Genomic DNA, 27,845 nt, shown 5'->3' with positions numbered 1-27,845 from the left:
ATAAAATTCCTCACATATAATGGAACGTATGTAAATTCAAAACAAGATAGACTTGCTATTATATTAATGTATAGTGGTCATTAAAGTGTAGTTGAATTAGTTGAAAAGGTCAGCAGACTTGTTATAATCTCAGGTGGTGTTCGATTTCTTAGATAAAATAATACCAAGATATAATCTATGATTGAGTTGTGAGATTATTTTAGTCATAGGGGGTTAGCTATGATGTACTAATTATCCCATGATTATCTATCTAGCATTGAGTTATCTCAAGAACTAAACACATTATATATTTAATCTCGGGATATAATTTTCTTGCAAACCGAATACGACGTTAGTAAAAGATTAATAGGATAAGACCTAAAATTATCTTTTTAAATGATTGAGCTTTACTCGTCTCTCACGGTGCCAAAATTCTGAATTCGTGATCCTGTATGTATAGAGATCAATTGCGCAGATCCTATGTAGTTCGTCTCTCTAAAGAACTGATAAAGAAAATCCAAAAATGAATTTATTACGCTTGACTCAACAAAAAAAGAAAATGTAACAATTCAAGAAAAGAAAATCCAATTTTATTTAACAATCGTCATAGCGATTGGGTGGCGCTCGGGCGCATTTTGGGGTAATTTTATTGGAATTATAGATTTGATAATTTATTCAAACATAGATTAGTTTGATTCAAGGAATGGCATGGCAATGATCCCACCATCCACCTTCAAATCAACTCCGGTGACAAGCGCCGCCTCATCCGAAGCCAGAAACGCCACCGCGTCCGCCACATTCTCCGCGGTGACCGTTTCCCCTTTCAGGCTCATGTAGGGCCCAATGTACTCCTCCAGTGCCTCCGGCGTCGGCAGCCCGTTATTCGCGGCCAGCGGCGTGTACACCATCCCGGGTGACACGCTGTTGACCCGAATCCCGTGCTTCCCGAGCTGCAAGCTCGCGGACCGCATCAGCCCCAGCACCGCCCGCTTCGACATCACGTAGTCCGTGGTGTTCATCATCGGCTTCTCCGCGGCCGTGGTCGCCGTGCAGATGATAGCTCCCCTGGTTCCCAATTCCACCATCTTACGCGCGGCGTGCTTCACGCACACTGCCATGCTGCGCGGGTTTACGCTCATCACGCGGTCGAACTGCGACAGGTCCAGGTCGAGGACGGTCTGGAGGGAGGTGCTGACGACGGCGGCGTTGCTGAACATGATGTCGAGGCCGCCGTAGGTCGTCACCGTCCACTTGACCAGGGTCTCGACCTGGTCCTCGTCGGTCACGTTGCACAGGAAGAAGCTGCACCGCTCCAGGCCGATGGCTTTCGCCACAGCGTGGCCCTTTTCGGACTGGATGTCCGCGATCACCACCCTGCGCGCCCCGTGGTCGGCCAGGACGCGGGCGGTGGTCTCGCCGATGCCGCTGGCGCCGCCGGTTACGATGGCTACTTTGCCTTGAAGCTTTTTCCCCATTGAATTGTTTGACATGTTTGGGATTTAGAGATTAGGGTCGGTGATGTGTTACTAATAGCAAAGGATTTATGTCTATATATATATAGAACAGGAATGATGGATACAAGAATATTTGAATTATTTTTTTAAGAGGACCAACTTATCTAAAATCAAATAGGCAGAGGGTTTGGAAGATTTTAATTAAAGTGTTGATGCTTACCCACAATTAGAGCATCTCCAATAGCGGCGAGCGCACCCGCTAGCCTATTCTTGGCGCTCGCCGGTCCGCTCGCCGAACCATTGCAGCCAGCGAGTGCCAAATGGCGAGAAAAACGGCGAGCGCACGACGATTCCCGAGCGCTCGGCGATGCGCTCGCCGATCTCCTGGCCGCCATTACAGGCGCCAGATCGGCGAGCGATCGACGAGCGGGATATATATATATATATATATATATATATATATATATATATATATATATATATATATATATATATATATATATATATATATATATATATATATATATATATATATATATGGATGTATTCATTTCCTTTTCCTATATTTCTTCCTATTTCCTTCTTGATCTTAGCCTTTGATTTTCCAAATCCTATGGCCTAAATTTGTTTGTAAAAACATTAAATTTAATGATTAAAAAACACGAAAAGGGCTAAAATGGAAATCAAATGTGGATCAGTTTCTCTCCCCCTTAATTCACGTGTTTCCTTATTTTCAATATCTCAAAATCGTCTTCAATCTGGAAGGAAGATATTCACGCAATCGTTGTGCCAATCAATTAATTCATCAAAATCGTTGTCAACACCAGTGAATTCTATCCTTCAATTACTGTGATTTGTTCTCGAAATCCAGAGAATGATTCGTTCTCTCAAGTCCGACGATCAAATCGAATCCAAAACCGCAATTTGAATAAAATCTAGAAGGATCCTTCAATCGCTGCAACGACGTGATCAAACTTCAATTGGTGCGGAGATTGACGATTCCGCTCATCGGCAAGTACGCCGTCGATGGCTGCTGCGAGTTCATGCCTACCGGTGAGGACGGCACCGCCGCCGCCTTGAGGTGCGCCGCCTGCAACTGTCATCGGAATTTTCATAAGAAGGTGCGGCGCTGATCGATCGATGTTGATTTGATGATTTATAATAGCCGTGTTTTTTCATTCATTCATTCGAATGCTGCTTTGCGAATCGAATAATTGTATAATTGATCTCGAGAATTTTGAATTGCTTTATTGTTCATTGTTGTTAGGTGTTTTTCGAATTGAGGATGAATCGATTGTATCCATATAATGCACCAAATTGTAGCGAGTAATGCATATTATTGACTGTATAATGCAAATTATGTGAACTGCAATGCTTACGAATAAGATGTACCGTGATACGATGTTTGGCACACGTTTCTTGTTTCCCCCCAGGGTTTAATAACAGTTTATGTATGACAACATATGGTATTGAGTAATAGATATATTTGACTATATAATGATCAAAATCTGAACTGCAATGCATACGAATAAAATTTACCGTGTTTCGTTATTTGGCACACGGTTCTTGTTTCCCCCAAGGGTTTAATAAGATTAGGGGCTAGGGTATAGTACGTACACATTAATTACAAATTGTAAAACAATTCGAATAATGCACCAAATTGTAGCGAGTAATGCATATTATTAACTGTATAATGCAAATTATGTGAACTGCAATGCATACGAATAAGATTTACCGTGTTTCGTTGTTTGGCACACGGTTCTTGTTTCCCCCAAGGGTTTAATAAGATTAGTGGCTAGGGTATAGTACGTACACATTAATTACAAATTGTAAAACAATTCGAATAATGCACCAAATTGTAGCGAATAATGCATATTATTGACTGTATAATGCAAATTATGTGAACTGCAATGCATACGAATAAGATTTACCGTGTTTCGTTGTTTGGCACACGGTTCTTGTTTCCCCCGAGGGTTTAATAAGATTAGGGGCTAGGGTATAGTACGCACACATTAATTACAAATTGTAAAACAATTCGAATAATGCACCAAATTGTAGCGAGTAATGCATATTATTGACTGTATAATGCAAATTATGTGAACTGCAATGCATACGAATAAGATGTACCGTGATACGATGCTTGGCACACGTTTCTTGTTTCCCCCCAGGGTTAATAAGATTAAAGCCTAGGGTATAGTACGTACATATAGCAACATCTTGTGTCTTGCACTAGGTCATGTTTTTATTTTTGTTATTGTTATTGGAACTTTATATCTGTCATAATGCAACGTTTGGTTTTTATTTAAACAAGTCAACTTTGTATCAGTGGTGTTCTGATGAATTATTTTGTTTGTTCCCAATTTTTTTTTCTAGGTCATAATGCAACGTTTTAGTAAAATAATGCACTAAAATGTCTATTGCAGAATTGATATCCGATTTTAATATTCCATGGACCCCTGAATTCTGGCAAAACGATTAAATTAAAAAATTCACTTATTGGAATAAATAATGCAGCCCGTTGATACGTCTTATTCAATACAAAATTTTAAATAATGATAATTTCTTGGTAAATAATGCAACGTTTTAATCAAATAATGCACTAATTTATCTAATGTTGAATTTATATCCAGTTGAAATAAACCATGCACCCCCGAACAACGTTTATATCCACTTTAAATTTATCATGCATACTTCTTATAATGCATAATTAACTGTAAATAATGACGATATAATTACACATAATGCTCAGACTTTGCATATACACAATTATTATCGTAACGAACACTACATTGCAAATAATGACAGTCGATAAAGGAGTAATGCACAGATTGTAAAACACAATGCACAATCTATAATGCTGAATACAGACAATTTACCCAAATCTAAATCATTAGCTAATATCCAAACGCACTTATTAAGTTGCGAAAAAGTACAGTTTTAAATTGAAACATCTATCCGAATATCAGTTTACCCATTAACCAAGATCTCCTTATAGCCGAACCAAAACTCACTCCAAACCACAATTCTCGTCAACTGGAATAACATCGTCAACTGCATCGTCAATGTCTGATCTTAGCCGTTTCTCTGATATGGAACAAACAAAGTAAAACATCAAAACATTATCAATAAATCAGAATAAATAATGCTGCTAGCTTTTTACATATTAATGCATATATCATATGAAATAATGCATAATACAACCTCATAATGCATTAAAAATTACTCATAATGCATTGTCTAAACACAAAAATGCACATGTGTTACACAGAAAATGTATTAAACAATATAAATAATACCACTCATATAATGCACACAATACTACAAAAAAATGCACTATTACTGATTCACAATGCAGTAACATAATAAAAAAACTTTCATACTAACTGGGCAGCTATTACAACAAACCCAATACCCTTAGTAATGCATAATTTAGTAAACATAATGCATAAATTATGTTCCATAATGCACAGTCTATACTAAAAAATGCACATATGTACTCTTTCCTGAGTTTAGTCACTAAAACACACAACACCCTACATATTGCATAATTTACTGCACATAATGAATACCACTCATCCTGACTGGGTAAATATTAGTACACACCCAATACGCTTAGTAATGCATAATTTAGTATACATAATGCATAAATCATGTTCAATAATGCACAGTACAAACTAAAAAATGCACATATGTACTATTTACTGATTGTAGTCACTAAAACACACAACACCATACATATTGCATACTTTTCTGCACATAATGACGGTTTCAGTATAGACATAATGCACTAATCAAACCATATAGTATATAAAAGTAACAAATCATCAATCAGATTCCTCTGTAAAAATCTAAGGCAACAAACCAATACAACCAATGACCAATGTTAAAAGCAACATAATGCATACATAATGATACATAATGCACTGTCAGGCCTAAAAAATGCACACGGAATTCTTCCATAATGCATTCTGCAACACACTACCTACTCTACATAATGCACAATTCAAAACATTCAATGAATATCCAACCATATACATAATGCACTAATCCTAATAAACAATACATGTATATACTCTTGAGCACTGGACATCACAATACCCCTAAAATGCTAGTTGTACAGCACGTAATTAAACTAGACATCTAAATAAGGCTATTCGTATTCATACTACTGAAATGCACAACCAACGAGTGCAATTTACCTGCTTCCTGCGATGCTTGCGCGGGGGGACGACCTCTTTTTGTCATTTTTGATCTGGAATAAACCGAAATAAATAAGATACTTGCACCGAGACGTGGTAAACCCAACACAATGTCGCGGACTCATAATCAGAGAAAACCCTAGACGATTACCTGGGTAAAAACGATATCCTAAAGTCTAGGCATACGCTTAGTTGACTGATTTCATAATGCATACCTGCTCGATTTGTTGAATATGGCGTGCAAACACGACAACGTCGGTCGATTTTGTGGCAGCGGTAACTGCGGTGGAGTGGAATCGACGCAAATTGGTGGCGGAGGCTGTGGAATTCGAAATGTGGCGGATGTAAGTAGGGTTGAGAGAGGGGAAGGAGTGGGAGAGTTGAGGAGTCGGCTGGAGTAAATGGGAGAAAACTGAAGAGTGGAAGATTGCAAATCCCGTGACATTCGCACCTCCCAAAACAAAAGGCGGTTCCAATTTAGGGATTTTACTAAATTACCCCTATAATGCACAACGAAAGGAGCTATAATGCAACGCGGAAATAATTAATAAGGATTAACGTGGTCCATTGATTGGATGGATCTAATGGCTATTATTAAGAAGAGAAAAGGATCTTAGAGTGGAAAAGGAGAATAGTGCAACCCTATATATATATATATATATATATATATATATATATATATAGGGGAGCGGTATTCTCCTTTTCACATCTTAGATCCTTTTTCCTTCTTAATATTACGCGTTAGATCTAAGGCATCAACGGATCAGATTGATTCTATAAAACTGGTTCCGTGTTGCATTATAGAAGGTGGTTGTATGCATTACAGGGTTATTATTGACATTTGACGGAAAAGTAACTGCCACATTTTGGTATCTGCGAATAATGCAACACATGGTCACGAGTAATGCATATAATTGACTATATAATGCACAATATGTGAACTGCAATGCATACGAATAAGATGTACCATGTTATGATGTTTGGACACACGTTTCTTGTTTCCCCTAAGGGTTTAATAAGCTTAGGGGCTAGGGTATAGTACGTAGACACGAGTAATGGATATAATTGACTATATAATGCACAATTTGTGCATTATATAATTGACTATATAATGCACAATTTGTGAACTGCAATGCATACGAACAAGATGTGCTGTGTTATGATGTTTGACACACGTTTCTTATTTCCCCTAAGGGTTTAATAAGCTTAGGGGCTAGGGTACAGTACGTACGCATTAATAACAAATTATAAAACGATACGAATAATTCACCAAATTGTCACGAGTAATGGATGTTATTAACTATATAATGCACAATATGTGAACTGCAATGCATACGAATAAGATATACCATGTTATGATGTTTGACACACGTTTCTTGTTTCCCCTAAGGGTTTAATAAGCTTAGGGGCTAGGGTATAGTACGTAGACATTACTAACAAATTGTTGTTATTGGAATATACGTATGTGCATTATTTGGTTTAGGTAGTGCATTATGTAGCTGTTAATTGTCATTATCTCAGTATATTATGCATTATTAGAGGTATTGTGTATATGGGTTAATCAACGGATTGAAGATTACATACGTGCATTTAGTAATGTCTACGTACTATACCCTAGCCCCTAAGCTTATTAAACCCTTAGGGGAAACAAGAAACGTGTGTCAAACATCATAACATGGTACATCTTTTCGTATGCATTACAGTTCACATATTGTGCATTATATAGTTAATAACATCCATTACTCGTGACAATTTGGTGAATTATTCGTATCGTTTTATAATTTCTTATTAATGCGTACGTACTATACCCTAGCCCCTAAGCTTATTAAACCCTTAGGGGAAACAAGAAACGTGTGTCAAACATCATAACACATCACATCTTGTTCGTATGCATTGCAGTTCACAAATTGTGCATTATATAGTCAATTATATCCATTACTCGTTACCATGTGAAGATTACATACATGTCTACGTACTATACCCTAGCCCCTAAGCTTATTAAACCCTTAGGAAAACAAGAAACGTGTGTCAAACATCATAACACAGCACATCTTGTTCGTATGCATTGCAGTTCACATATTGTGCATTATATAGGCAATTATATGCATTACTCGTGACCATGTGGTGCATTATTCGTAGCGGTTTCCAGCCATTATTAGATTACTATTGTACCCTCATAATGCACAAAATAGGACAAATAATGCAACACGGGATTAATTACCCAATGTTGATCTTGACCGTCCATTTCTCTAATCTAATGGCTGATATTAAGAAGGAAAAAGGAGGAAATATAGGAAAAGGAAATGAATACATCCCTATATATATATATATATATATATATTATTTAATTTTTGAAACACTATATATACGCGATCTGCACGTCATTTTCATTTGCACCACTTGTTTTAACGAGTTTTCTCTCTATCTTAATTTCTTTACAAGATCAACAACGCGAAATGAGTAACGTGGGTGGTAGTAGTGGTGGTAGTGGTGGGGATGCTGAGGAGTTCGAACGGCGTTTGAACGAACAGTTGGAGGCCTATACGTCCCGAGAGATCGACCGGCTGATACAACGGGCCTTGCAGCTGGCGGTACCTCGACCTCGACTTGTTGTCCACCGCCGAGCAGTGATTGATCGGGATCACGTAGCTGCACATCAGCGGCTATTTGACGACTACTTCGCACCGGAGCCGCGGTTTAACGCCAACATTTTCAGACGGCGTTTTAGGATGAGCAGGGCCCTGTTTATGCGTATTGTTGACGCTTTGAAGAGTCAATATATGTGTTTCCGCTTCAGGCACGATGCGACTGGCAGACCCGGCCACATACCTATTCAAAAGTGCACTGCGACAATCAGGCATTTGGCCTACGGAGGCGCGGCAGACATGTGGGACGAGTACCTCCACATCGGCGATTCGACTGCCCTTGAATGTATGAAGTATTACTGTCAGGGCGTGGTTGAAATATTCCGTGATCAGTACCTTCGAAGCCCTACCCCCGAAGACTGCCAGGAGCTGATGCAGATGCACGGGGCGAAGCATGGGTTCCCGGGTATGTTAGGCAGCATAGATTGTATGCATTGGGAGTTGAAGAACTGCCCCGCTGCCTGGAAAGGGTTCTAAATGACCGGCTACAAGGGAAAGAATCCCACGATGATCCTCGAGGCCGTAGCTGATTACCGGTTGTGGATTTGGCATGCATATTTTGGGGTAGCCTGGTCGAACAACGACCTCAACGTCCTCAACTCGTCGCCCCTTTTGAACGAGCAGTGCCAGGGAACCAACATGATATGGGCTACTACTTGGCGGATGAGATATATCCTAGGTGGCCCGTCTTTGTGAAGACGATCAGATGCGCATCAGATGAGAGGAAGGCCTACTTTGCGGAACGGCAGGAGTCGGCGCGCAAGGACGTGGAGCGCGCATTTGGTGTGCTCCAGTCTCGATGGGAGGCAATTAGGGATCCAACGCGTTTGTGGCATGTCGACTGCATTGCTGACATAATGTACGCCTGTATTATCATGCACAATATGATTGTCGAAGATGAAGGTGTACAACTGACTAGTTGGGCCAACGACGATAATGAAGCCGGTCCAAGCCATGGCGTGGCCACCCCCAGCGTACGAAGTGGGGTACCTCATGATGAAGCCGGCCGCCTCCAAGCACATGCCAACATGCGCCAAGTGGAAGCTCATATTCGATTCCAAAATGATTTAATTGAAGAATTGTGGGCGCGGAGGACTACACGGCGTTAGTTTTTTTTTTTTGTAATTTTGTAATTTTTTTAATGTACCTTTTTTAATTTAAATGAAATTATTGCATTTTCCCGTATCTGTGTCGTAAGTTGAATTCCGTATTTTATGTGATTGTTATTTTTATAATTTTGTTTACTATGGCTGGACTATTGCTTGTCCAGTTACTTGTCCTGATGATGTGGCAGGAAGAGTTTTAGTGCTGATGATGTGGCAGGAGGAGTTTGTGGTTGGGTTATGGCTGGGCTATTGTTATTGGAGATGCTCTTATTAAGTTAACACACACCATGATTATATAGAGTGGGTCATTAAAGTGGCTGAATTGGTTGAAAATTTCAGTTGAGTTGCAAATATATTAAAAAATTGATAGGGTAGGCCCCTAAAAAGCTAAAAAGTACTACTTGAATAATTTGTTAGAGTGCTGAATCATACATAATCCCTAATTAACGAAACTGACGGAGAAAACATGCATAATCCCTAATTTATTGAATTCCTAACTAATTTATACTTCCTCCGTCCTACAACAATATATGCATTGTGTTGGGCACATATTTTAATGCACAATAGTAAAAAAGAAATGGAGAAAGAGTCCGACTTCATTAAAGAGTAAAGAGTTTATAAAATTAAAAAGTACATAATCTTGTGTGACAGACTAAAAGTAAAGAATGCATATTTTTGTGCGAAGGAGAGAGTAATCTGAATGAAAAAAATAACGAATCCACTATTTATAAACGACTTGGAAACCCAAGGACTAAAAAGGAAATAAAATAATATTTTAAAAAGTTAAAAAATAATAAAATAATTATTTCACCTCTTAAATCAGTGGCGAAGCCAGAAGTTTTATGAAGGGGGCCCAAATTACTGTTAATAGTCATATAATTTTTTCGATGATCGTGCGTGGGAAGCTCAAAATAATCGATATTTTCCGTAAGTATAATGGATGAAAAGAAATTTTTTGTAATGTTTAAATGTCAAAAACAAATAAAACAAAAACTGTCACATATGGGAATTTAACCTGGGACATGATAGAAAGGAGACAGTCTCGAACGACCTGCGCAAGCGCCTTCATATATAACCTCTTGTTTATATATAATATATATAGTTAAAAGCCAAATTGATGGGGGACCAGGGACCCCGGCCCGGCCCCAACGTGGCTTCGCCACTGTCTTAAATGATGTCTTTTAATAGAAATCCATGAGTTTCATCCTAAAACTGATAGGAGGAGTAACCCATTAGAATTATATAGTGGTTTCAGGTCTATGTGAACAACGATGTGGGATAGTTATAATTTTATATCTAGTTTCAATTGCCAACATAATGACAACATCCACCATACACCAATGCATAATCATGACTTTGATTCCTCACTTCTAATGGCCAATATCTATAACACACTGATGCATAGTCATGACTTTGATTCCTCAACATATTTTCTTGCCAACTTTACTTTCTTGTCAACCAAACATGATTATAAAGTATTTTGTGAGGAATGAAGACTTAGGCCCGAAACATAGAATTAAGAGGAAATTGCGCAAAAGAGTATGAGCTGGAAGGATGGTGACGAATTAACATCTGGAACTCAAGTTGCCCAATTTGGTGGATTGGGTATAGGGTTTGTGCTCAATCGCGTATGAGTGAGGCTTGGGCCTCGTGGGCCGATCTTGGCAAGGCGATTGTGTATGTGTGTGTCTGTGGGCTGAAGATAGGTGGGCCTGAATCAGTAATCCTTACAAGTCATATTCAAACAATTTCTTAATTTTGTTTATTGGAATTTTAGATTTCATACATTTATTCAAATCAATTATTCTAAAGACCAGATCGGATCAGCCTTTTGACGGTCCGATCGTAAACCGGCAGACAGTCTGGTCCAACCGTCCAGTCAAACCAATGTGGACTGATTGAAACCAATTTTTTTAAAAATGCGTTACTAATAAGGTTTAATTTATTTTGTGTTATAAAAACATTGATTAGTTAGTTTGATAGGTGGAATGGCATGGCAACCATCCCACCATCCACCGCCAAATCAACTCCGGTGACACACGCCGCCTCATCCGAAGCCAGAAACGCCACCGCGTCCGCCACATTCTCCGCCGTGAGCATCGCCCCTTTCAAGCTCGTGTAGGGCCCAAGATACTTCTCCACATCCGCGGCCGTCTCAATCCCCTGCCTTGCCGCAAGCGGCGTGAGCACCGCCCCCAACGACACGCTGTTCACCCGAATCCCGTGCTTCCCGAGCTGCAAACTCGCCGACCGCATCAGCCCCAGCACCGCCCGCTTCGACATCACATAGTCCGTCAAGTTCACCGTCGCCTTCTCCGCCGCCGCACTCGCCGTGCAGATGATAGCTCCTCTGGTTCCCAATTCCACCATCTTACGCGCCGCGTGCTTCACGCACACCGCCATCCCACGCGCGTTCACGCGCATCACGCGCTCGTATTCCGAAAAATCCAGCTCTAGGATGGTCTGAGGGGAGCTGGCCAAGGTGCCGGCGTTGCTGAACATTATATCGAGGCCGCCGTAGGTCGTCGCCGTCCATTCTACCATGGCCGCAACTTGTTCCTCGTCGGCCACGTCGCACTGGACGTAGCTGCAGCGCTGCAGGCCGATGGATTCGGCCACAGCGCGGCCCTTTTCGGATTGGATGTCGGCGATCACCACCGCGAGAGCCCCGTGATCGGCCAGGACGCGGGCAGTGGTCTCGCCGATGCCGCTGGCGCCGCCGGTTACAATTGCTACTTTGCCTTGAAGCTTTTTCTTCATCAAATTGTTTGACATATTTTGGATTTATGGATGGATGTGTGTGTTACTAAAGCAAAGGATTTATGTCTATATATAGAGAAAGAAAGGTGGATGCTGTCAAAAGGAAAATACTCTCTCTCCCTTAAATTTTGTCACACTTTAACCAAACAAGTGTTAAGGACTCAATTCCTTAATGATGATCGGCGGCGGATTGCTCGACGATCAAGACAAACTTCCGGCGTCCTAAGGGAGGATCGGCGGTAATTTCTAGCTTCGAGCTGTGCGCGGAACTCCTCCGTCTGGCTGCGATGAAACTAGGGTTAACGTAATTCACGTTGATTTGTGGGCAAAAGTAATATTTTCCTTCATGAATAAAGTTTATGAACATTGCCCTATTTATAGACTAAGGACCCTAGGGTTGGTTCGACTCCTAATCCTAGTTCATCTCGGGAAAGAACCAACAAAGAAAACCCGAAACGGAGCTTATAATTACGCTCGACTTATAATTGCAAAATAAATAAAAATAAAATTACTAATCTCTAAAAATAGCAAAATAATAAAATAATAAAAAGATCTAATTAACTAAGGCTACTTGGTGACGTAGTCGCCAAACTTATCAGGCGGACGCACATTCCTTCTTGGCTTCGACTTCGCGATCGACGGCTCTTCGAGCTGCCTAACCTCCGGGACTTCCTCCGCTTCTTGCTCTGGTCCTTCGGTTACACCGGTGGGTGGAAGGGACTGGATTGGGGCAGATGTAGCCGGCTGTATCGGTACCGTATCAACCCCCCCTCCGATAACAAAATCCTTATCCTCAAGGAGTACATTCGGAAACTGGCGCTGGATCAACTGCAGTGGCTCCCATGTCGGCGACTCCGTACTGTCTGACCAACGTACCAACACATGATCTCTCGGCTCACCCGCATGCCAAAGAACCCTCCTGTCTAAAACTCTTATCGGATACACCACTGGTCTATCTCCGAAAAACTCCGACGGCAATGTTATGGTGTCGCCAATGACTTCTCCCTCGACAAATGCCTTTAAAAGGCTCACATGAAAGACATTGTGTATCCTACTCCCCTCCGGCAAGCGCAGACGATACGCCACTTGGCCTATACGTTCTAAAACCTCAAAAGGTCCATAATAACGACGTGCCAACTTGGCGGACTGAGGTCGCGCCACCGAGTGCTATCTGTATGGCTGCAACTTAAGGTGCACTTTATCTCCCATCTTGAATTTCAATTGGCGACGGTGCTTATTCGCCGAGTCGCGCATCCGCTGTTGCGCTCGCTCCAAATTCCTACGTAACTCCACCAAAAGCTCCCCACGCTGAGTAATCAATTCCGCTACCAACGGTGGGGTCGCGTCTGACGGTTTGGCGAAGATCAAGCTTGGGGGCTCACGCCTGTACAGCGCCTTAAAAGGGGACATCCCTAAACCCGCGTGATTGAAGCAATTTAGTGCCAATTCCGCCCATGGTAAGAAATTCGCCCATTTAGACGGGCGATCCGCAGTGAAAGCCCTCAAATACTGTTCTAGCCCCCGGTTACGAACCTTAGTTTGCCCGTCAGACTGCGGATGGTAGGCCGTCGAAAAGTTCAACTTCGTACCACTGAGGCGCATTAACTCTTCCCAGACTTTGTTTAGGAAAACAGAATCACGATCCGAAACCAATGTTTTCGGAAACCCGTGGTGACGGACCACCTTGTTGATGAATAAATGGGCCACCTTTAACGCGTCAAAACGGTTCGGCAGAGGGGCAAAATGCGCGTATTTAGACAAGCGATCCACCACCACCATGATCGTCGTGTAACCTCGCGATAGGGGAAGACCCGTGATGAAATCCATTGAGACGTCCTCCCAAACCTGAGACGGAACAAGCAAGGGTTGTAGCAGCCCTGCAGGCTTTTGTGTGGATTATTTGGTAGTCTGACAATCGACACACGCCTCGACAAACTTATTCACATCCTTCTTCATATTACGCCAATAAAATCCCGCGGACACCCGCCTCAGAGTCCGCTCAAATCCCAGGTGGCTGCCGAAGGTGAACAATGGTACTCCGTCAGAATAGGTATGCGGCCAGATGAGCGCGACCCTACATAGATTCTGCGGTTATAGTATACCAGACCCTCTACCAAGGACAGGTGGGGGGGTGCGCGACCCTCCGAGATATCCCTCACAATCTCACGCATCTCAGGAGAAGAACGGTTCTCGCTTTTCAACAGCTCTATAAGCTGCGGAACCGGATGTGCTGCCGCGGCAAGGAGAACACCTGTTTGTCCTGCATCCTCGTCGGTGACAGGGCCCTCTTCGCTGGTCGAGCCCGCGACCGCAACTGATGACTCATCGCGGCGAGACAGGGCGTCGACAGCTCTATTCGCGCTGCCCTTTTTGTATTCGATCACGAACTTGTACCCCATCAGCTTACGAACATACAACTGTTGATCCGGGGTTTGGACCACCTGTTGAAGTAACTCTTTCAAACTTTTTTGGTCGCTCCGTATGATGAATTCCCGCCCGAGTAAATATTGACGCCATTTCTGAACAGCCTCCACGATAGCATATAATTCCTTGTGATAGGTCGAGGCCACTTTTCGACGAGGTCCTAGTTTTTGCTGAAATAGGCAATCGGGTGATTATCTTGCAGCAAAATGGCTCATATCCCCAGATCCGAGGCATCGGTCTCCACACAGAAGGGTCGATCAAAATCGGGTAGGCGAAGAACGGGTGCGCTGGTCATTGCCTTCTTCAAATCCTCAAAACTTGTCGACGCCGAAGGGGACCATTCAAACACGTCCTTTTTTAGCAGATCAGTCAGCGGGGCTGCAATTAGGGCGTATTGAGCGACAAAGCGACGGTAATAGCCAGTTAAACCCAGAAAGCCTCGAAGCTGCTTCACAGTCCTCGGTTGGGGCCAAGCTGTCATTGCGTCTATTTTAGACGGGTCCGCCTTAAGTAACCCGTCACTGACCAGACGACCCAAGTACTCCACCGTCGAGCTACAGAAAGAACATTTCGATAGCTTGACGAAGAAGGTGTGCTCCTGTAAGACTCCAAGAACAACCGCTAAATGTTGGGAGTGGGTCTCGGGAGAAGGCGTGTAAACCAAGATATCGTCGAAGAACATGATCACAAATCTCCTCAGAAACGGCTGAAAGATAGCATTCATTGCGGCTTGAAATGTGGATGGGGCATTAGTTAGGCCAAATGGCATTACTAGGAACTCAAAGTGGCCATCATGAGTACGAAATGCCTTCTTAAAAACATCCTCTTTGTGCATTCGGATTTGATGGTATCCTGAACGCAAGTCCAATTTGGTGAAAATACGAGCCTTGCCAAGCTCGTCAAACAGCTCATCGGCTATAGGGATTGGGAAGTGATCTGGAACTGTAGCATTATCAAGGCGCGATAATCGATGCAGAAACGGAAAGAGTCGTCCTTCTTTCAGATTAGGAGTACTGGAGAAGAGAAATGACTGCTGCTCCGTCGAATAATGCCCTGATCCAACATATCCTTCACCTGCCGCTCAATTTCATTTTTCTGGAAGTAAGGGTAACGGTAAGGTCTGACATTGACCGGCTTGGGCCCCGGCAAGAGGTGCACCCGATGATCATAAGCGCATGCCGGCGGTATCCCACTGGGCAAGCCGAAAACAGATCGAAACTGTTCCAACACCGCCAATAGTTCCTGTGGCAGACCCGCCGGAAACTCCTCCACGGCCGGCTGGGGCGTCGGCGATTCCTGGTCCAGCAGCATAATTTCAAAACATTCCAGAAGCTCGTTTGTAGGGAGCAATGTCACCAAAGATTGTAAGTTGATTCGCTGCGGAGGGGGCACAATCCCTTTCCACGTGACCGGGGTATCGCCCTGGACAAATTCCAAAGTCTTGCCCGCAAAGTCTGCAGTAACTTTCCCTAGTGACTCGAGCCAGTCCATACCCAATATAATATCTGGTCCGTGCACCGGGAGGATGTGTAAATCCACCGTGATAACTGTGCCTTGGACCTCCAACCTCGTATGTCGTGAAACATGGGAGCATAACAACGCTTCACCATTGCCAACGTAGACCCGGAAAGGACGAATCGGAGACAGTGGGAGCTGCAATTTCTCCGCCACCCCAGGGTGCAAAAAATCCCTGTCGCTTCATGTGTCGATGAGGATGCTTACTTCCTGGTTCTGTATCATACCCAAAACTCGCAGGGGGCGAGACCGTCGACCCCCGTTCATGGCGTGAATGTGGGAAACATCCGCTGCGACAGGTTCCTCCAACAAGGGCTCCTCAGGCTCCTCCCCATCATCCGCATAACAGAGAATGTGTTGTTTACACACGTGTCCCATCACCCACTTTTCGGGGCAGTGCCAGTAAAGTCCCAACTTGGATCGTTCTGATTTCTCTGCCTGGGAGACCCGTATAATCGGCGGGCGTGGCTGCTCCTGACCCCGACCCGGCTGGCCCGTCGTTGGGACAGAACCCGATGGGGGCTGAGAATGGAGGTGCGAAGAGGGGACCCCCGACTGCCCACGAGACTCCCGATTCTGCCAAGGCCGACGCGGACCTGTAGGCGATGCCGTTTGATGGCTACGATCTGCCTGAATGTCTGCCAACTCTAATGTCAAGGCCATCGCGGCTGCAAGCGACGAGGGGCGATGTAACTGCAGGCGCTCTTGTATGTCCGGTTTAAGGCCCGCGACGAATAGAGTGAATAGGTCCGATTCCGAGACCCCTTTCACCCGCTTAAGGTATTTTTCGAAAGTATCATGATATTCTAGTACTGTTCCTGTCTGTGTAAGCTTGGCGAGAAGGCCATAATAGTTCTTAAAGCTCTGCCTATCAAAACGATGTCGTACATCTTCCAAGAAATCCTGCCACGTGACAAACTCGTTGTTCGCGCAATAATTGAAAACCCACTCCGCCGCGGGCGGATCAAACAACATTACCGCATAATGTAGACGCTCAGCGTCGGGCATCATAACGTGGTCGAAGTAGCACTGGACCCTCGACACCCAATTAGTAGCGTCAGATCCGTTGAATCGCGGTGGTTGCATCTTAACCCTATGGGGTTTCTCATAGTTCGCAATGTGGGATTTGTAAGATGCACGTAGCGGGGCGGTTGAAATTTTGCTGTCTGTCCCCTTGAAATCCCCAGTCGGGGCATGTCCGGCCCCTCTCCTCGCGACGCGCCTTCTTCTTCGGTAACCCATCGCGGAAATCAAGATTAGGGTTTCTCGAATGAAACCCTCTCTCCATCGGTCTCCTTCTCCTATTATCGTCCCATGGTGGGTCATCTCCCTCATCGACCCCGATCGCCATGTCCCCATCGCGTGTTAATGCAGGGACTAGAATGTCGAACTTGCGATCGGCCTCCTCCTTCCATACGTCCAATTGAGCAAGTTTCTCCAAAACGCGATCTAGCCTGCTGCTTACGCGATCCTCCTGATGAGTTTCGTCCGAGGGGTGACCCTCCATGTCGCTGTCTTCTCCCGGTGGTCGGTAATTACCGCCACCGTCGCGGCAGCCTCCTACTGGTAGGTGACCCCCGAACCTGTAAACCGGGTAAGAATCTTGCCGATTCTGTGCCCAAACTGACTTTCCGTTGTTGTTGTATCGCTTCTTGAGTACTGGATGAAAGCACCAGATGTTAAGGACTCAATTCCTTAATGATGATCGACGGCGGATTGCTCGACGATCAAGACAAACTTCCGGCGTCCTAAGGGAGGATCGGCGGTAATTTCTAGCTTCGAGCTGTGCGCGAAACTCCTCCGTCGGGCAGCGATGAAACTAGGGTTAATGTAATTCACGTTGATTTGTGGGCAAAAGTAATATTTTCCTTCATGAATAAAGTTTATGAACATTGCCCTATTTATAGACTAAGGACCCTAGGGTTGGTTCGACTCCTAATCCTAGTTCATCTCGGGAAAGAACCAACAAAGAAAACCCGAAACGGAGCTTATAATTACGCTCGACTTATAATTGCAAAATAAATAAAAATAAAATTACTAATCTCTAAAAATAGCAAAATAATAAAATAATAAAAAGATCTAATTAACTAAGGCTACTTGGCGACGTAGTCGCCAAACTTATCAGGCGGACGCACATTCCTTCTTGGCTTCGACTTCGCGATCGACGGCTCTTCGAGCTGCCTAACCTCCGGGACTTCCTCCGCTTCTTGCTCTGGTCCTTCGGTTACACAGGTGGGTGGAAGGGACTGGATTGGGGCAGACGTAGCCGGCTGTATCGGTACCGTATCAACAAGACACGGGAAATATTGTAATGAAGAATGAGTTGAAAAAAGTTAGTGCAGAGTAGATCCTAGCTACTTTTATATACTAGTTTTATAATAAAATATGATTTGAATTGGGTTAGTTTAATATGAGGTCTATTACCAAAAAAAAGTAAAAAAAATGAAATGTGACAAATTTTATGGGACGGACGGAAATAGTAAAATGTGACAAAATTTAAGGACGAAGGGAGTACTTAAAAATTAGCTTAACAGTCCTCTATATTTAGAAATGTAGGTGTTGCGTGACTATATTTTACCTAATTAAATTTGAAAAAGGGTTTAGGGTTCGGCAGATTTTAATTAGCTAGAGTGGTGAAGCAATTGTCTCACTATTACTAGATTCTTAGTGTTCATATATTATTTGATCAAACTTTGGATTTTGTTGATGTTGAGAAAGAGACCTATTCTGTTGGTAAAAATGTGACTAGATTTTACCTAATTAAATTGGAAAAATGGTTTAGGGTTCGGCAGATTTTAATTAGCTAGAGTGGTGAAGCAATTGTCTCACTATTACTAGATTTCTCAATGTGTTGGCAATTGAAACTAAAAAAATAACATATAACTGTCCCACATCGGTGCCAAGAGAAAACTGAAACTAGTATATAAATCTCATGAGCCACTCTTCCTATCACCAATTGGTATTAGGATGGAACTCATAGATTTCTATCTTGGTATTAGAGTGAGTCACCGATTGTGGGCTAAAATTAACTAACCCAGTAGTATATCTGGGTTTAAAATTTGGGCCAATGGTCCAATTGACCGGGAAAAATATTGGGCCAATTGTCCAATCGATAAAAAAAGTCTAACCCCTCCTTCACCTTGAAGGGTTTGAGGGAGGGTGTTGGTAATTGAAACTAAAAAAAATAATTTCGTAGAAAAGACTTATTCTTTTGGTAAAAATGGTGTGAGAAGAGAAATAGTAATTGAAACTAAAAAAAATAATTTCGAATTTTGTTGATGTTGAGAAAGGACCTATGGGTTTTGGCAATTGAAACTAAAAAAAATAATTTCGGATTTGGTTGATGTTGAGAAAAGACCTATTCTTTTGGTAAAAATGGTGTGAGAAGAGAAAGGATACGTTATATGTGGTGAAGTTGTAAATAAGTGAAAAAACTGACAATTGTAAAAAGAAGGAAATGATAGCCCGAAATGAAGTAACAAAAAAAAGCAACATATAAAGCGACGTCGTTTTGATAATCAATTAGATGTATTTTTAAATCTATTTGTATTTTTAAGTATTTTATGAAAAAACGAATTCAATTTGGTCATGTCCCTATTAATTTTTTTATACATTTTAGCCAACTCTACTGAAATTTCACAAATTCTTTGACTATGAACAATACACTAACAAAATAAACATATCCATCTCTATGTGTAGACGATTAAAATAATATGTTGCACAAATTGAAGATCTTGTTGAAAATATAGTCCTAGTACATAGAACAATCCAGGCTTTATTAACCTATCACTTTCACCACCTTTTATTTCTGAAATTTATTATTGAAAAAGCTTGATAACACTCCAAGATTCATATCTTCAAATTGGCACTGCCTCGATAAGTAACATCTTCACCCATTCTTTGGCTTTGTTGGGATCGGTATAACGATCCCCGTTCGAATATATAAGTTGTACGGCTCGAGCGAGATTGAAAATGCGCATGAGGATTGGCATGGATGCCGGTGTCGGCTCAAGGCATTCTTGATCCATATCTTTCCATGCATTCTTCATTGGTTGTTTGATTTGAGCACGAGCATCAATCTCCGACATCCCATATTGTCTCATGTAACAATGTATTGACGACGGCTTCTCCTCATACTGCATGTGAATAAACACATAATTAAAATCAATGAATAAACTACTAATGATGTATTGATGTGTACATTTATATATACACACACAAGACACTCCTCATCTCCGACTAAATCATCCAACAATCGAGCTAATAATGCCGATGCTCGATCTATTAGAGGTTCGTTTATGATCCAATTGAAATCTTTTTTGGTAACTTGATCATCTCCCATACCAACCAAAGAAGTTGTGGACAACATCATGTAACCACCGGATACTACGGAGACCTTCAAATACTCTTCTAGTGTTGGAATATAATTATCATTATATAATCATTTCACCTCATCAAAATATGACACCAACAACTTTTTCGTCTGCAAATAATTTTGTATTTTAGAAAATAAAACAATAATTCGTTATAGTAAAAAGACTCATTGAATAAAACGGATGGATGAATTAATACCTCTTGGATTGCATATTGGACGCGGTATGATTCTTCCGTTTTCGCCATTTCATCTTCTATTTCAGTGTATGTTTTGATAAGGCTTCTGTATAACATTTGGATGTATGGTGGTGAGTCCTCGAAGGCCTCATTAACATCCCAACTGAAAAAAAACAACAAAAATTCATTTTGTTATGTCAAATATATTAGAAAAACTTATTAAAAATTGATATCTAACCGTTGATTAGCGTCTGTTAGAATCCGTAGTTCTTCTAGTGTTGCATATTCATATGTGTCGTCGGCGATGGAAGCCATCGAAATGCATTTCAATAATATTCTTCTTGCTTTAGCATAGCATGGCTCAAAGAAGACTCCCAACACCCACAAGTACAATTCAGCAATCCTATCTCTTGCATGCGGCATTTTATTCGCTACGTCAAATTTCTTCCACCACCTATTTAAATTAAATGGAATATAAATTTAATTAAATGTAATCAAATAATAGAAATACAATAATTAAATGTAAGTACCTTGTAGCATCACTGAGCTCTCTCTGGTGCAATTTCTGCAATAGGTTGAAATCCAATTTTGCAAAATTCAGAAGTATTTCATTATGTGACTCGTCTTTTTGGTATGCAGATATGAACTTTCTGGCACCCAATCTTGTGAGACTCCAACGGTTTGGCATCTCCAGAGCTTCTCTGACACGTTTAGAGAGAGAAACATCAGCCAACTTGTGGAGTGAAGCATGAAGATGAGACGAACAGAACTCTATTGCATTGTCCAGAATCCCCTCGTCGTGTGTTAAAAGATGAGCCGCCTCATACAATTTCAGCAATCCTTCAATATCGTTTTGCAACGATGCAGCATAATTTCCTTCATTGTCAGTGAATTTGCAAAACACATCTGTTGAAGTAATTAGTAATCATATATTTATCTCAACTAAAATTAAAAGGGTTAGGCTAGGTTGGGCTAGGAATCTTACCACATGGGACGTTGTAACCTTGTTGTCTAAGCAAACAAAAGCGAAGAGCCACAATGCGTAGATTTCCATATTTAGAAATTGGTCTCATTTGGTGGACGATCCAAAATGATAAAATCGGTCTATTTTGGCGGATATTATTAAGATATTGTATCGTTTAATTTGAGTCATTGAGTCTCAATAAATCAGATCTTGTTTGGAGATTTATGCATTGAGAAATAAAATAACTTTATTCTGACTCTAGTTCTAGTCGATTTCGCTCCCCTAACACTCCAACTTGGGTTCTTTCTTTATTTCTTGTTCCCTATATAGGTGCTATATGAATCTTCCGTGCAATTTTTTATGAATGGCATGAGAATTTATGGAGTGATATTAAGAGAACGAGATCGAGAAAGAGACCGTTAGTGAGAGAGAAGTGCAAAAGTGATACTTTTATATAAGGTCAACTTAGAAATTACTGAATACTTATCTGTCCATAAATAGTCGTCCAATTTTATCATTTTCAATCATCCACCAATAAATATCTAATTCATTTATTTTACTAATTTTTGAAATGGACCGCACATTTCACTAACTTTGAGAGAATGATAGTGAGAGAGAAGTGCAAAAGTGATACGAAATATTGCTGAATGCATATAGTTAATTTCAGTATTAAAGAGAAACATTTTCAACAACAAATACATGCAATTATGCTTTAATATTTAAGATTAAAAACAATCAACTTTAGACAAGAACGCCAAAAAGGATATTTAAATAAAAAAAAACATTTCTTTAGTTATTTATTTGACGGATACATATCTAATTTCTTATCTGACAAGGCCAATTGGCCAAATACACTTCAGCGTTTCGTTAGTGCATTAGAACACTCTTGGGATATAATAAAACAAAATTTAGTCATTTGCATAATACTAATAGAAGAGTCAACAAAATGGAGCTTATACATAACTAAACCCCAAAAATCACCTGATAGTAAAATAATACTATGATGTTCCGACAGAGACAAGCCATCTAATTTATTTAATGGAATCATATAAAAAATAGAACGCCAAACATCACTCGGATATTAATTAAACAACCATAGCTTTACACATTCACCAAATTTATTGAAAAATTACATAAGAAAGAACGCCAAAAAACTACGGCTAGCCAAGAAAGAAACATGATAAAAATATGCATCTATCTAAAAGAACAATTAATATGGGTAAGATAAGTAATATCTTCATATAATATGGGTAACAATTAATATTTTTTTTTAGAGTAGACTTTGGACCAACAAAGACCTATAAATATCTTCATATCCTTCAAACCAAACACCAAACCATCGATTCTCTCTAAATATTAAGCAAAAGCAAAAGAACATGGTTGGCCTAAATACAACCGTTGCAACTATCATTCTTCCACTTATAATCTTCTTCTTCTTCTTCTTCAATAAATGGAAAAATTCCAAAAATAGAAAGTCGACGAAATTGCTGCCACCTGGCCCTAAAAAACTTCCTATAATCGGAAACCTGCACCAAATGAGCGATCCTCCCTTCCGCTGCTTCAAAGATCTATCGGACGAGCACGGCCCCTTGATGCACCTCAAGCTCGGGGAGTCCAACGCCATCGTTGTCTCGTCTCCAGAGATGGCGAAAAAGATGCTAAAAGATCTCGACCCGGGCTTCGCGGAGCGGCCTCAGAGCGTGGCGAGCAAGATCATGTGGTACGACCGCACCGACCTCGGCTTCAGCCCCTGCGGCGGTTACTGGCGCCAGATGAGGAAGCTCTGCATCAATGAACTCTTCAGCCCCAAAATGGTGCGTTTGTTCCAATCGATTCGAGAAGACGAGTCAGCTCGCTTGGTCAACTCGTTGCGCGAATCTTCTGGAAGCGCTGTTAATATCACTGAGAAGTTGTTTGCAATGGCGAGCTCTGTCACTTGCCGGGCTGCCTTTGGCGCTGCGTGCAAGGATAGCGAGATGCTGCTGAAGACGATGGCGGATTCGCTCAAGATGGTCGGAGGCTTTGAGATCGTGGATCTGTTCCCGTCTTCTAGAATCGCCGGCGTGATGAGCTGGAGGAAGCTGTGGCTGATGAGGGTGATGCGACGCAGGCTCGATGCGATTTTGGATGATGTCATCGCTCGCCATAGAAGTAACCGGGCGGAATCCGGTGGCCGGAGATTGGGGAATTCGGAGTTTGGGAGTGAGGATTTGGTTGATGTGTTTCTTAGGGCTAAGGAAGAAGGCCAGCTCCAGTATCCAATTGATGACAACAACATCAAGGCTGTTTTGTTTGTAAGTAATATATACTCCCTTAGTTCCGGATAATTTGTCTTATTTTTCCATTTAGGTCCGCCCCACATAATTGTCTCATTTCACTTTTACCATTTTTTGTAGTGGACACCATATTCTACTAACTCATTTCTACTCACATTTTACTATAAAACTAATATATAAAAGTAGGACTCACATTCCACTAACTTTTTCAACTCACTTTTCATTACATTTCTTTAAACCCCTGCCCGGTCAAAGTGAGACGAATTATCCGGGACGGATGGAGTATATATATATATATATATATATATATATATATATATATACTATCTATTAGTGGAATTGATTTAATTCACCAAATAGTACTAATGTTCAGTATTTAATAAAATACAGGATATGTTTACGGCTGGAACTGATACGTCAGCATCAACTGTTGATTGGACGTTGGTTGAGTTGTTGAGGCACCCTCGAGTGATGGCTAAGGTACAAGCTGAAGTAAGACAAGCTATGAAAGGGAACAATGAAGAAAGCACGGATATGAAATACCTAAAACTGGTGATTAAAGAGACTCTGAGGCTGCACCCACCGGCTCCGATGCTGCCTAGGGCTTGCATCGATGAGCATGTAATCGATGGATACACCATACCGGCTGGATCAATGGTGATGGTAAACATTTGGGCGATGCAGAGAGACCCGAGGTACTGGAAAGATCCGGAGACGTTTGAGCCCGAGAGATTCGAGAATGAAGAACTGAGTTTCCTAGGTAGTGATTTTAAGTACATGCCATTTGGAATTGGGAGAAGAATATGCCCGGGGACGACGTTCGGTTTGGCCGCCGTGGAGTCGCCGCTGGCTCAATTGCTCTACCACTTCGATTGGAATCTTCCAGAAGGTGTCAAGGCTGAGGATTTTGATATGATTGAAAATATTGGAAACACAGCTTCAAGAATACAAAATTTACATGTGGTGGCCACTCCATATGAGAAGCAATAGTAAGGAATTGTAATGGTATTTTCTTTGTAGAGTCGTAGACTCCTTCAAGGGTTTTTCTTTTCGGTTCATTTCCCTTGATGCTTTTATTTGAAGTTTGAACCGATAGGATCAGGTGATTTCCTTTCTATAGAGAATAAAGTTCAAGTTGTTCATTACATTTGCCCAAAACTATGTTTTTTATACGAGACAATTATTATTATTTATCATATATCTATTATTTTGTCCATTAGTATTATATTAGCATATCTTTACTATATAATTAGTTTCTTATTCCCTAAGTTAGTGTATTTAGCATTATAAATATGGACTTTGTTATTCATTTTCCATTATTCATAAAATAAGATAATTTACGTTACTTTCTCTTCTTCTACAATACAAACCCTAGTTCTTGTCGTTGTTGATCGTCGGGCAAAGATTCCCGTGACTTTACGGAGGAATTGATCCTAGTTCTTGTCGTGTGCGATCGACGGGCTAACGTTCACGCGACCTCACGGAGGAATTTGTGCGAGGTTAAGGAGTACATCCTTAACAATTGGCGCTTTCATTGTCGAACTCATTCTTTCATGGCGAATCGTGTGGAAAACCGTACGGAACCGATGGTGGTGACTTCCGCCGGTGTCATCGTCGGGGGAGAGTCGCAATCGTCGTCGACTCTTGCTTTGGATTCACCGGCGCTGGCGTTCGAGCATATGCTAGCGTCGTTGGCCAGGTTGGAGGCAAGGCTCGATGACTCGGAGCGGCGCGCGGCAGTCGCGCAACCACTGCCGCGACCGGACCCAGATCCACCATATGTGGATTGGCAGCGGGGGGAGAGAGATTTCTGGGCGGCAGAGCGCGATCGTGTTGTCGGTGACAGCCGTTTCGTCCATTCCGCAATTAGGTTTTGGCGGCGGTCCCTCATCACATGGACAACAGCATGCTGCCCTACTTGGAGCGTCGCCGTGGGACTGATACGGGGTCAACGTCGGGAAGAGTCTCGGCAAGCAGGCGACGACGTGGGACAATCCCGCGCATAGACTGGATATTCGACCCGGGTGACACGCGACGGAGTGGGATCGGTACGGCGCAGATAACGATGGATTTCAGGGGAGACGCGCGACAGCGTGGGACAACCCGGCGCATAGGATGGACGAGCCTGAGTCACCCCATGAGGAGTGGCAGAGGGGCCGAGGGGACACGGGGAGGCATCGCCCGATCATTTCTCCAGCAACGTCCGTCGATTCACATCAGCACCTAGGGATCGTGGGCTCGTATGCCAGAAATGCGATTCAACAGCCGTGTGATCGTTACGGCGCTAATGCCGAGGGATTTCCGGGGCGCCGATTCACGGCCTGGGATAACCCCGCGCATATGGAGAATGCTGCTGGAATCCACACTGTGGATTCTGATTATTCCAATCCCTCGAAGCCTAAGGATACTTCTGATTCCAAGGTTATAGCAACGCTAGGACCTCAAATATCCGAGGTGAATGTATCAAGTGGTTTCCCAAAGACTGGTGATAACATTCAAGTTGTTATTTCCTCTCTAGGGAAGCCATGTTGTGAGGGTATTGTTTCAAGAGGCCCTCATACGAAATGTGCAGTTTTGAATTCTTGCACCGATCCCGATTCGCTGCAATTGCATAAGGGGGAGAGAATCGACACTATTCATGGTAAGAAAGATGAGATATCACCAATAGTTTCACCCTTGAAGGATGATTTTCACATAACCGGAGACGATGATATGGCGAAGGCTATAACGAAGGTCCTTGAGAAGAATTTCGAGATAGATGAGGACATGCACTCGCAAGCACTTCTGTTCAAGAATCTGTGGCTCGAGGCAGAGGCTAAACTGTGTTCCATCAGTTATGAAGCTCGTTTTGAGAGAATGAGGATTCAGATGGAAGACATCAAGCTCAAAGCTCCGAAAGAGGATGAAGATGTTGCGGATGTGGCATCTGAGCCTTGCATTTCTCCAGATTCCTTTTCGAGTGAAGGAAGACGCTCAGCTGTGCGGCGTGCGTTTGATCCAGGAGGAGACGTCTCTCAACAATTTTTGGCTTTCAACTCACTTCTATGCTTCGTGGTTTCCACCTTGAGGACAAAGTGTATTTCAACCGTGGGGGAGTTGATACGAGACAATTATTATTATTTATCATATATCTATTATTTTGCCCATTAGTATTATATTAGCATATCTTTACTATATAATTAGTTTCTTATTCCCTAAGTTAGTGTATTTAGCATTATAAATAGGGACTTTGTTATTCATTTTCCATTATTCATGAAAAAAAATAATTTACGTTACTTTCTCTTCTTCTACAATACAAACCCTAGTTTTTGTCGTTGTTGATCGTCGAGCAAAGATTCCCGCGACTTCACGGATGAATTGATCCTAGTTCTTGTCGTGTGCGATCGACGGGCTAACGTTCCCGCGACCTCACGGAGGAATTTGTGCGAGGTTAAGGAGTACATCCTTAACATTTTTGTCCTACACATTAAGCTTAGTTAGATTTTGGTTTCATGTTTTGGGCCATAGGTAATAATTCCGTACAAATCGATAATCAATTGCGTTTTTGACTTGCATTATTTTTAATGTTGGTTTCTGGATTACAAGATAGCAAATCCGGGCGTAATACAACCCAAAAGAAGGAATACAGAAGGAAGAACTGAACTGAAATTACAACTTAAAAATGAAGCAACTAAACCAGTATGGTATGATAGCCGAGTCGAGGAGGCCTCTTCCCGCAAGACGAGATACGCCCCGGTAGTGCTCTCGGTTTGGCGTGTCATCCCCAAAGATAAAACGGCTACGTCTCTTTTGATGCAGCACCGCAATCAGGAGAGCTCCGGCGAACGGGATGGAGGAGAGAGCAGAGCTTTCGACAGAAAAACAATGCAGAGAGGGAGAGAGCTTATGATGCTGAGAATGCTTGTGAATAATGTTATACTAATGCAGTGGAATGGCTAGCCTATTTATAGGCCAAGCCACCATGCAGGGTCA

At 42.1% G+C, this 27,845-nt stretch overlaps 4 protein-coding genes and 1 pseudogene across 4 annotated transcripts; 1 reads left to right on the top strand and 4 right to left on the bottom strand.

Moving 5' to 3' along the window:
- Positions 1 to 483: 483 nt before the first annotated feature.
- Positions 484 to 1,489, bottom strand: LOC121758091 ((+)-cis,cis-nepetalactol synthase NEPS3-like). The gene has a single exon (XM_042153530.1). The coding sequence runs from the start codon at positions 1,467 to 1,469 to the stop codon at positions 666 to 668; it is 804 nt and encodes a 267-aa protein (XP_042009464.1). The 5' UTR covers positions 1,470 to 1,489; the 3' UTR covers positions 484 to 665.
- A 9,671-nt stretch (positions 1,490 to 11,160) lies between these two features.
- On the bottom strand, positions 11,161 to 12,161 carry LOC121758264 ((+)-cis,cis-nepetalactol synthase NEPS3-like). The gene has a single exon (XM_042153674.1). The coding sequence runs from the start codon at positions 12,156 to 12,158 to the stop codon at positions 11,355 to 11,357; it is 804 nt and encodes a 267-aa protein (XP_042009608.1). The 5' UTR covers positions 12,159 to 12,161; the 3' UTR covers positions 11,161 to 11,354.
- A 549-nt stretch (positions 12,162 to 12,710) lies between these two features.
- Positions 12,711 to 14,542, bottom strand: LOC121759095. Its single transcript, XM_042154595.1, has 3 exons — positions 14,246 to 14,542; positions 13,341 to 13,988; positions 12,711 to 13,160 (listed from the first exon to the last, which is right to left on the bottom strand). The coding sequence occupies exons 1-3, from the start codon at positions 14,540 to 14,542 to the stop codon at positions 12,711 to 12,713; spliced, it is 1,395 nt and encodes a 464-aa protein (XP_042010529.1).
- Positions 14,543 to 19,939: 5,397 nt separating this feature from the next.
- LOC121759093 lies at positions 19,940 to 21,706 on the bottom strand (annotated as a pseudogene).
- Positions 21,707 to 23,117: 1,411 nt separating this feature from the next.
- LOC121759088 (premnaspirodiene oxygenase-like) lies at positions 23,118 to 24,863 on the top strand. The gene is made up of 2 exons (XM_042154589.1): positions 23,118 to 23,891; positions 24,264 to 24,863. Exons 1-2 carry the CDS (start codon positions 23,133 to 23,135, stop codon positions 24,861 to 24,863), a joined length of 1,359 nt encoding a protein of 452 aa, XP_042010523.1. The 5' UTR covers positions 23,118 to 23,132.
- Positions 24,864 to 27,845: the final 2,982 nt, after the last annotated feature.

Source organism: Salvia splendens, chromosome 12 (assembly GCF_004379255.2).
Source record: "Salvia splendens isolate huo1 chromosome 12, SspV2, whole genome shotgun sequence".
Taxonomy (NCBI): Eukaryota; Viridiplantae; Streptophyta; class Magnoliopsida; order Lamiales; family Lamiaceae; genus Salvia; species Salvia splendens.
The sequence above is the reverse complement of the archived record's forward strand: the minus strand, read 5'-3'. Positions and strand labels throughout refer to the sequence as shown.

Bases quoted from the DNA above. Each gene is read 5' to 3' on its own strand.
- LOC121758091 (XM_042153530.1), bottom strand. From the start codon at position 1,469: ATGTCAAACAATTCAATGGGGAAAAAGCTTCAAGGCAAAGTAGCCATC.
- LOC121759088 (XM_042154589.1), top strand. From the start codon at position 23,133: ATGAGCGATCCTCCCTTCCGCTGCTTCAAAGATCTATCGGACGAGCAC. The intron at 23,892-24,263 runs GTAAGTAATATA...AATAAAATACAG, and splicing joins ACATCAAGGCTGTTTTGTTT to GATATGTTTACGGCTGGAAC.
- LOC121759095 (XM_042154595.1), bottom strand. From the start codon at position 14,542: ATGGGGTACAAGTTCGTGATCGAATACAAAAAGGGCAGCGCGAATAGA. The intron at 13,989-14,245 runs GTATACTATAAC...GTTCCGTCTCAG, and splicing joins TGTCCTTGGTAGAGGGTCTG to GTTTGGGAGGACGTCTCAAT. The intron at 13,161-13,340 runs GTGCACCTTAAG...AGCCTTTTAAAG, and splicing joins AATTCAAGATGGGAGATAAA to GCATTTGTCGAGGGAGAAGT.
- LOC121758264 (XM_042153674.1), bottom strand. From the start codon at position 12,158: ATGTCAAACAATTTGATGAAGAAAAAGCTTCAAGGCAAAGTAGCAATT.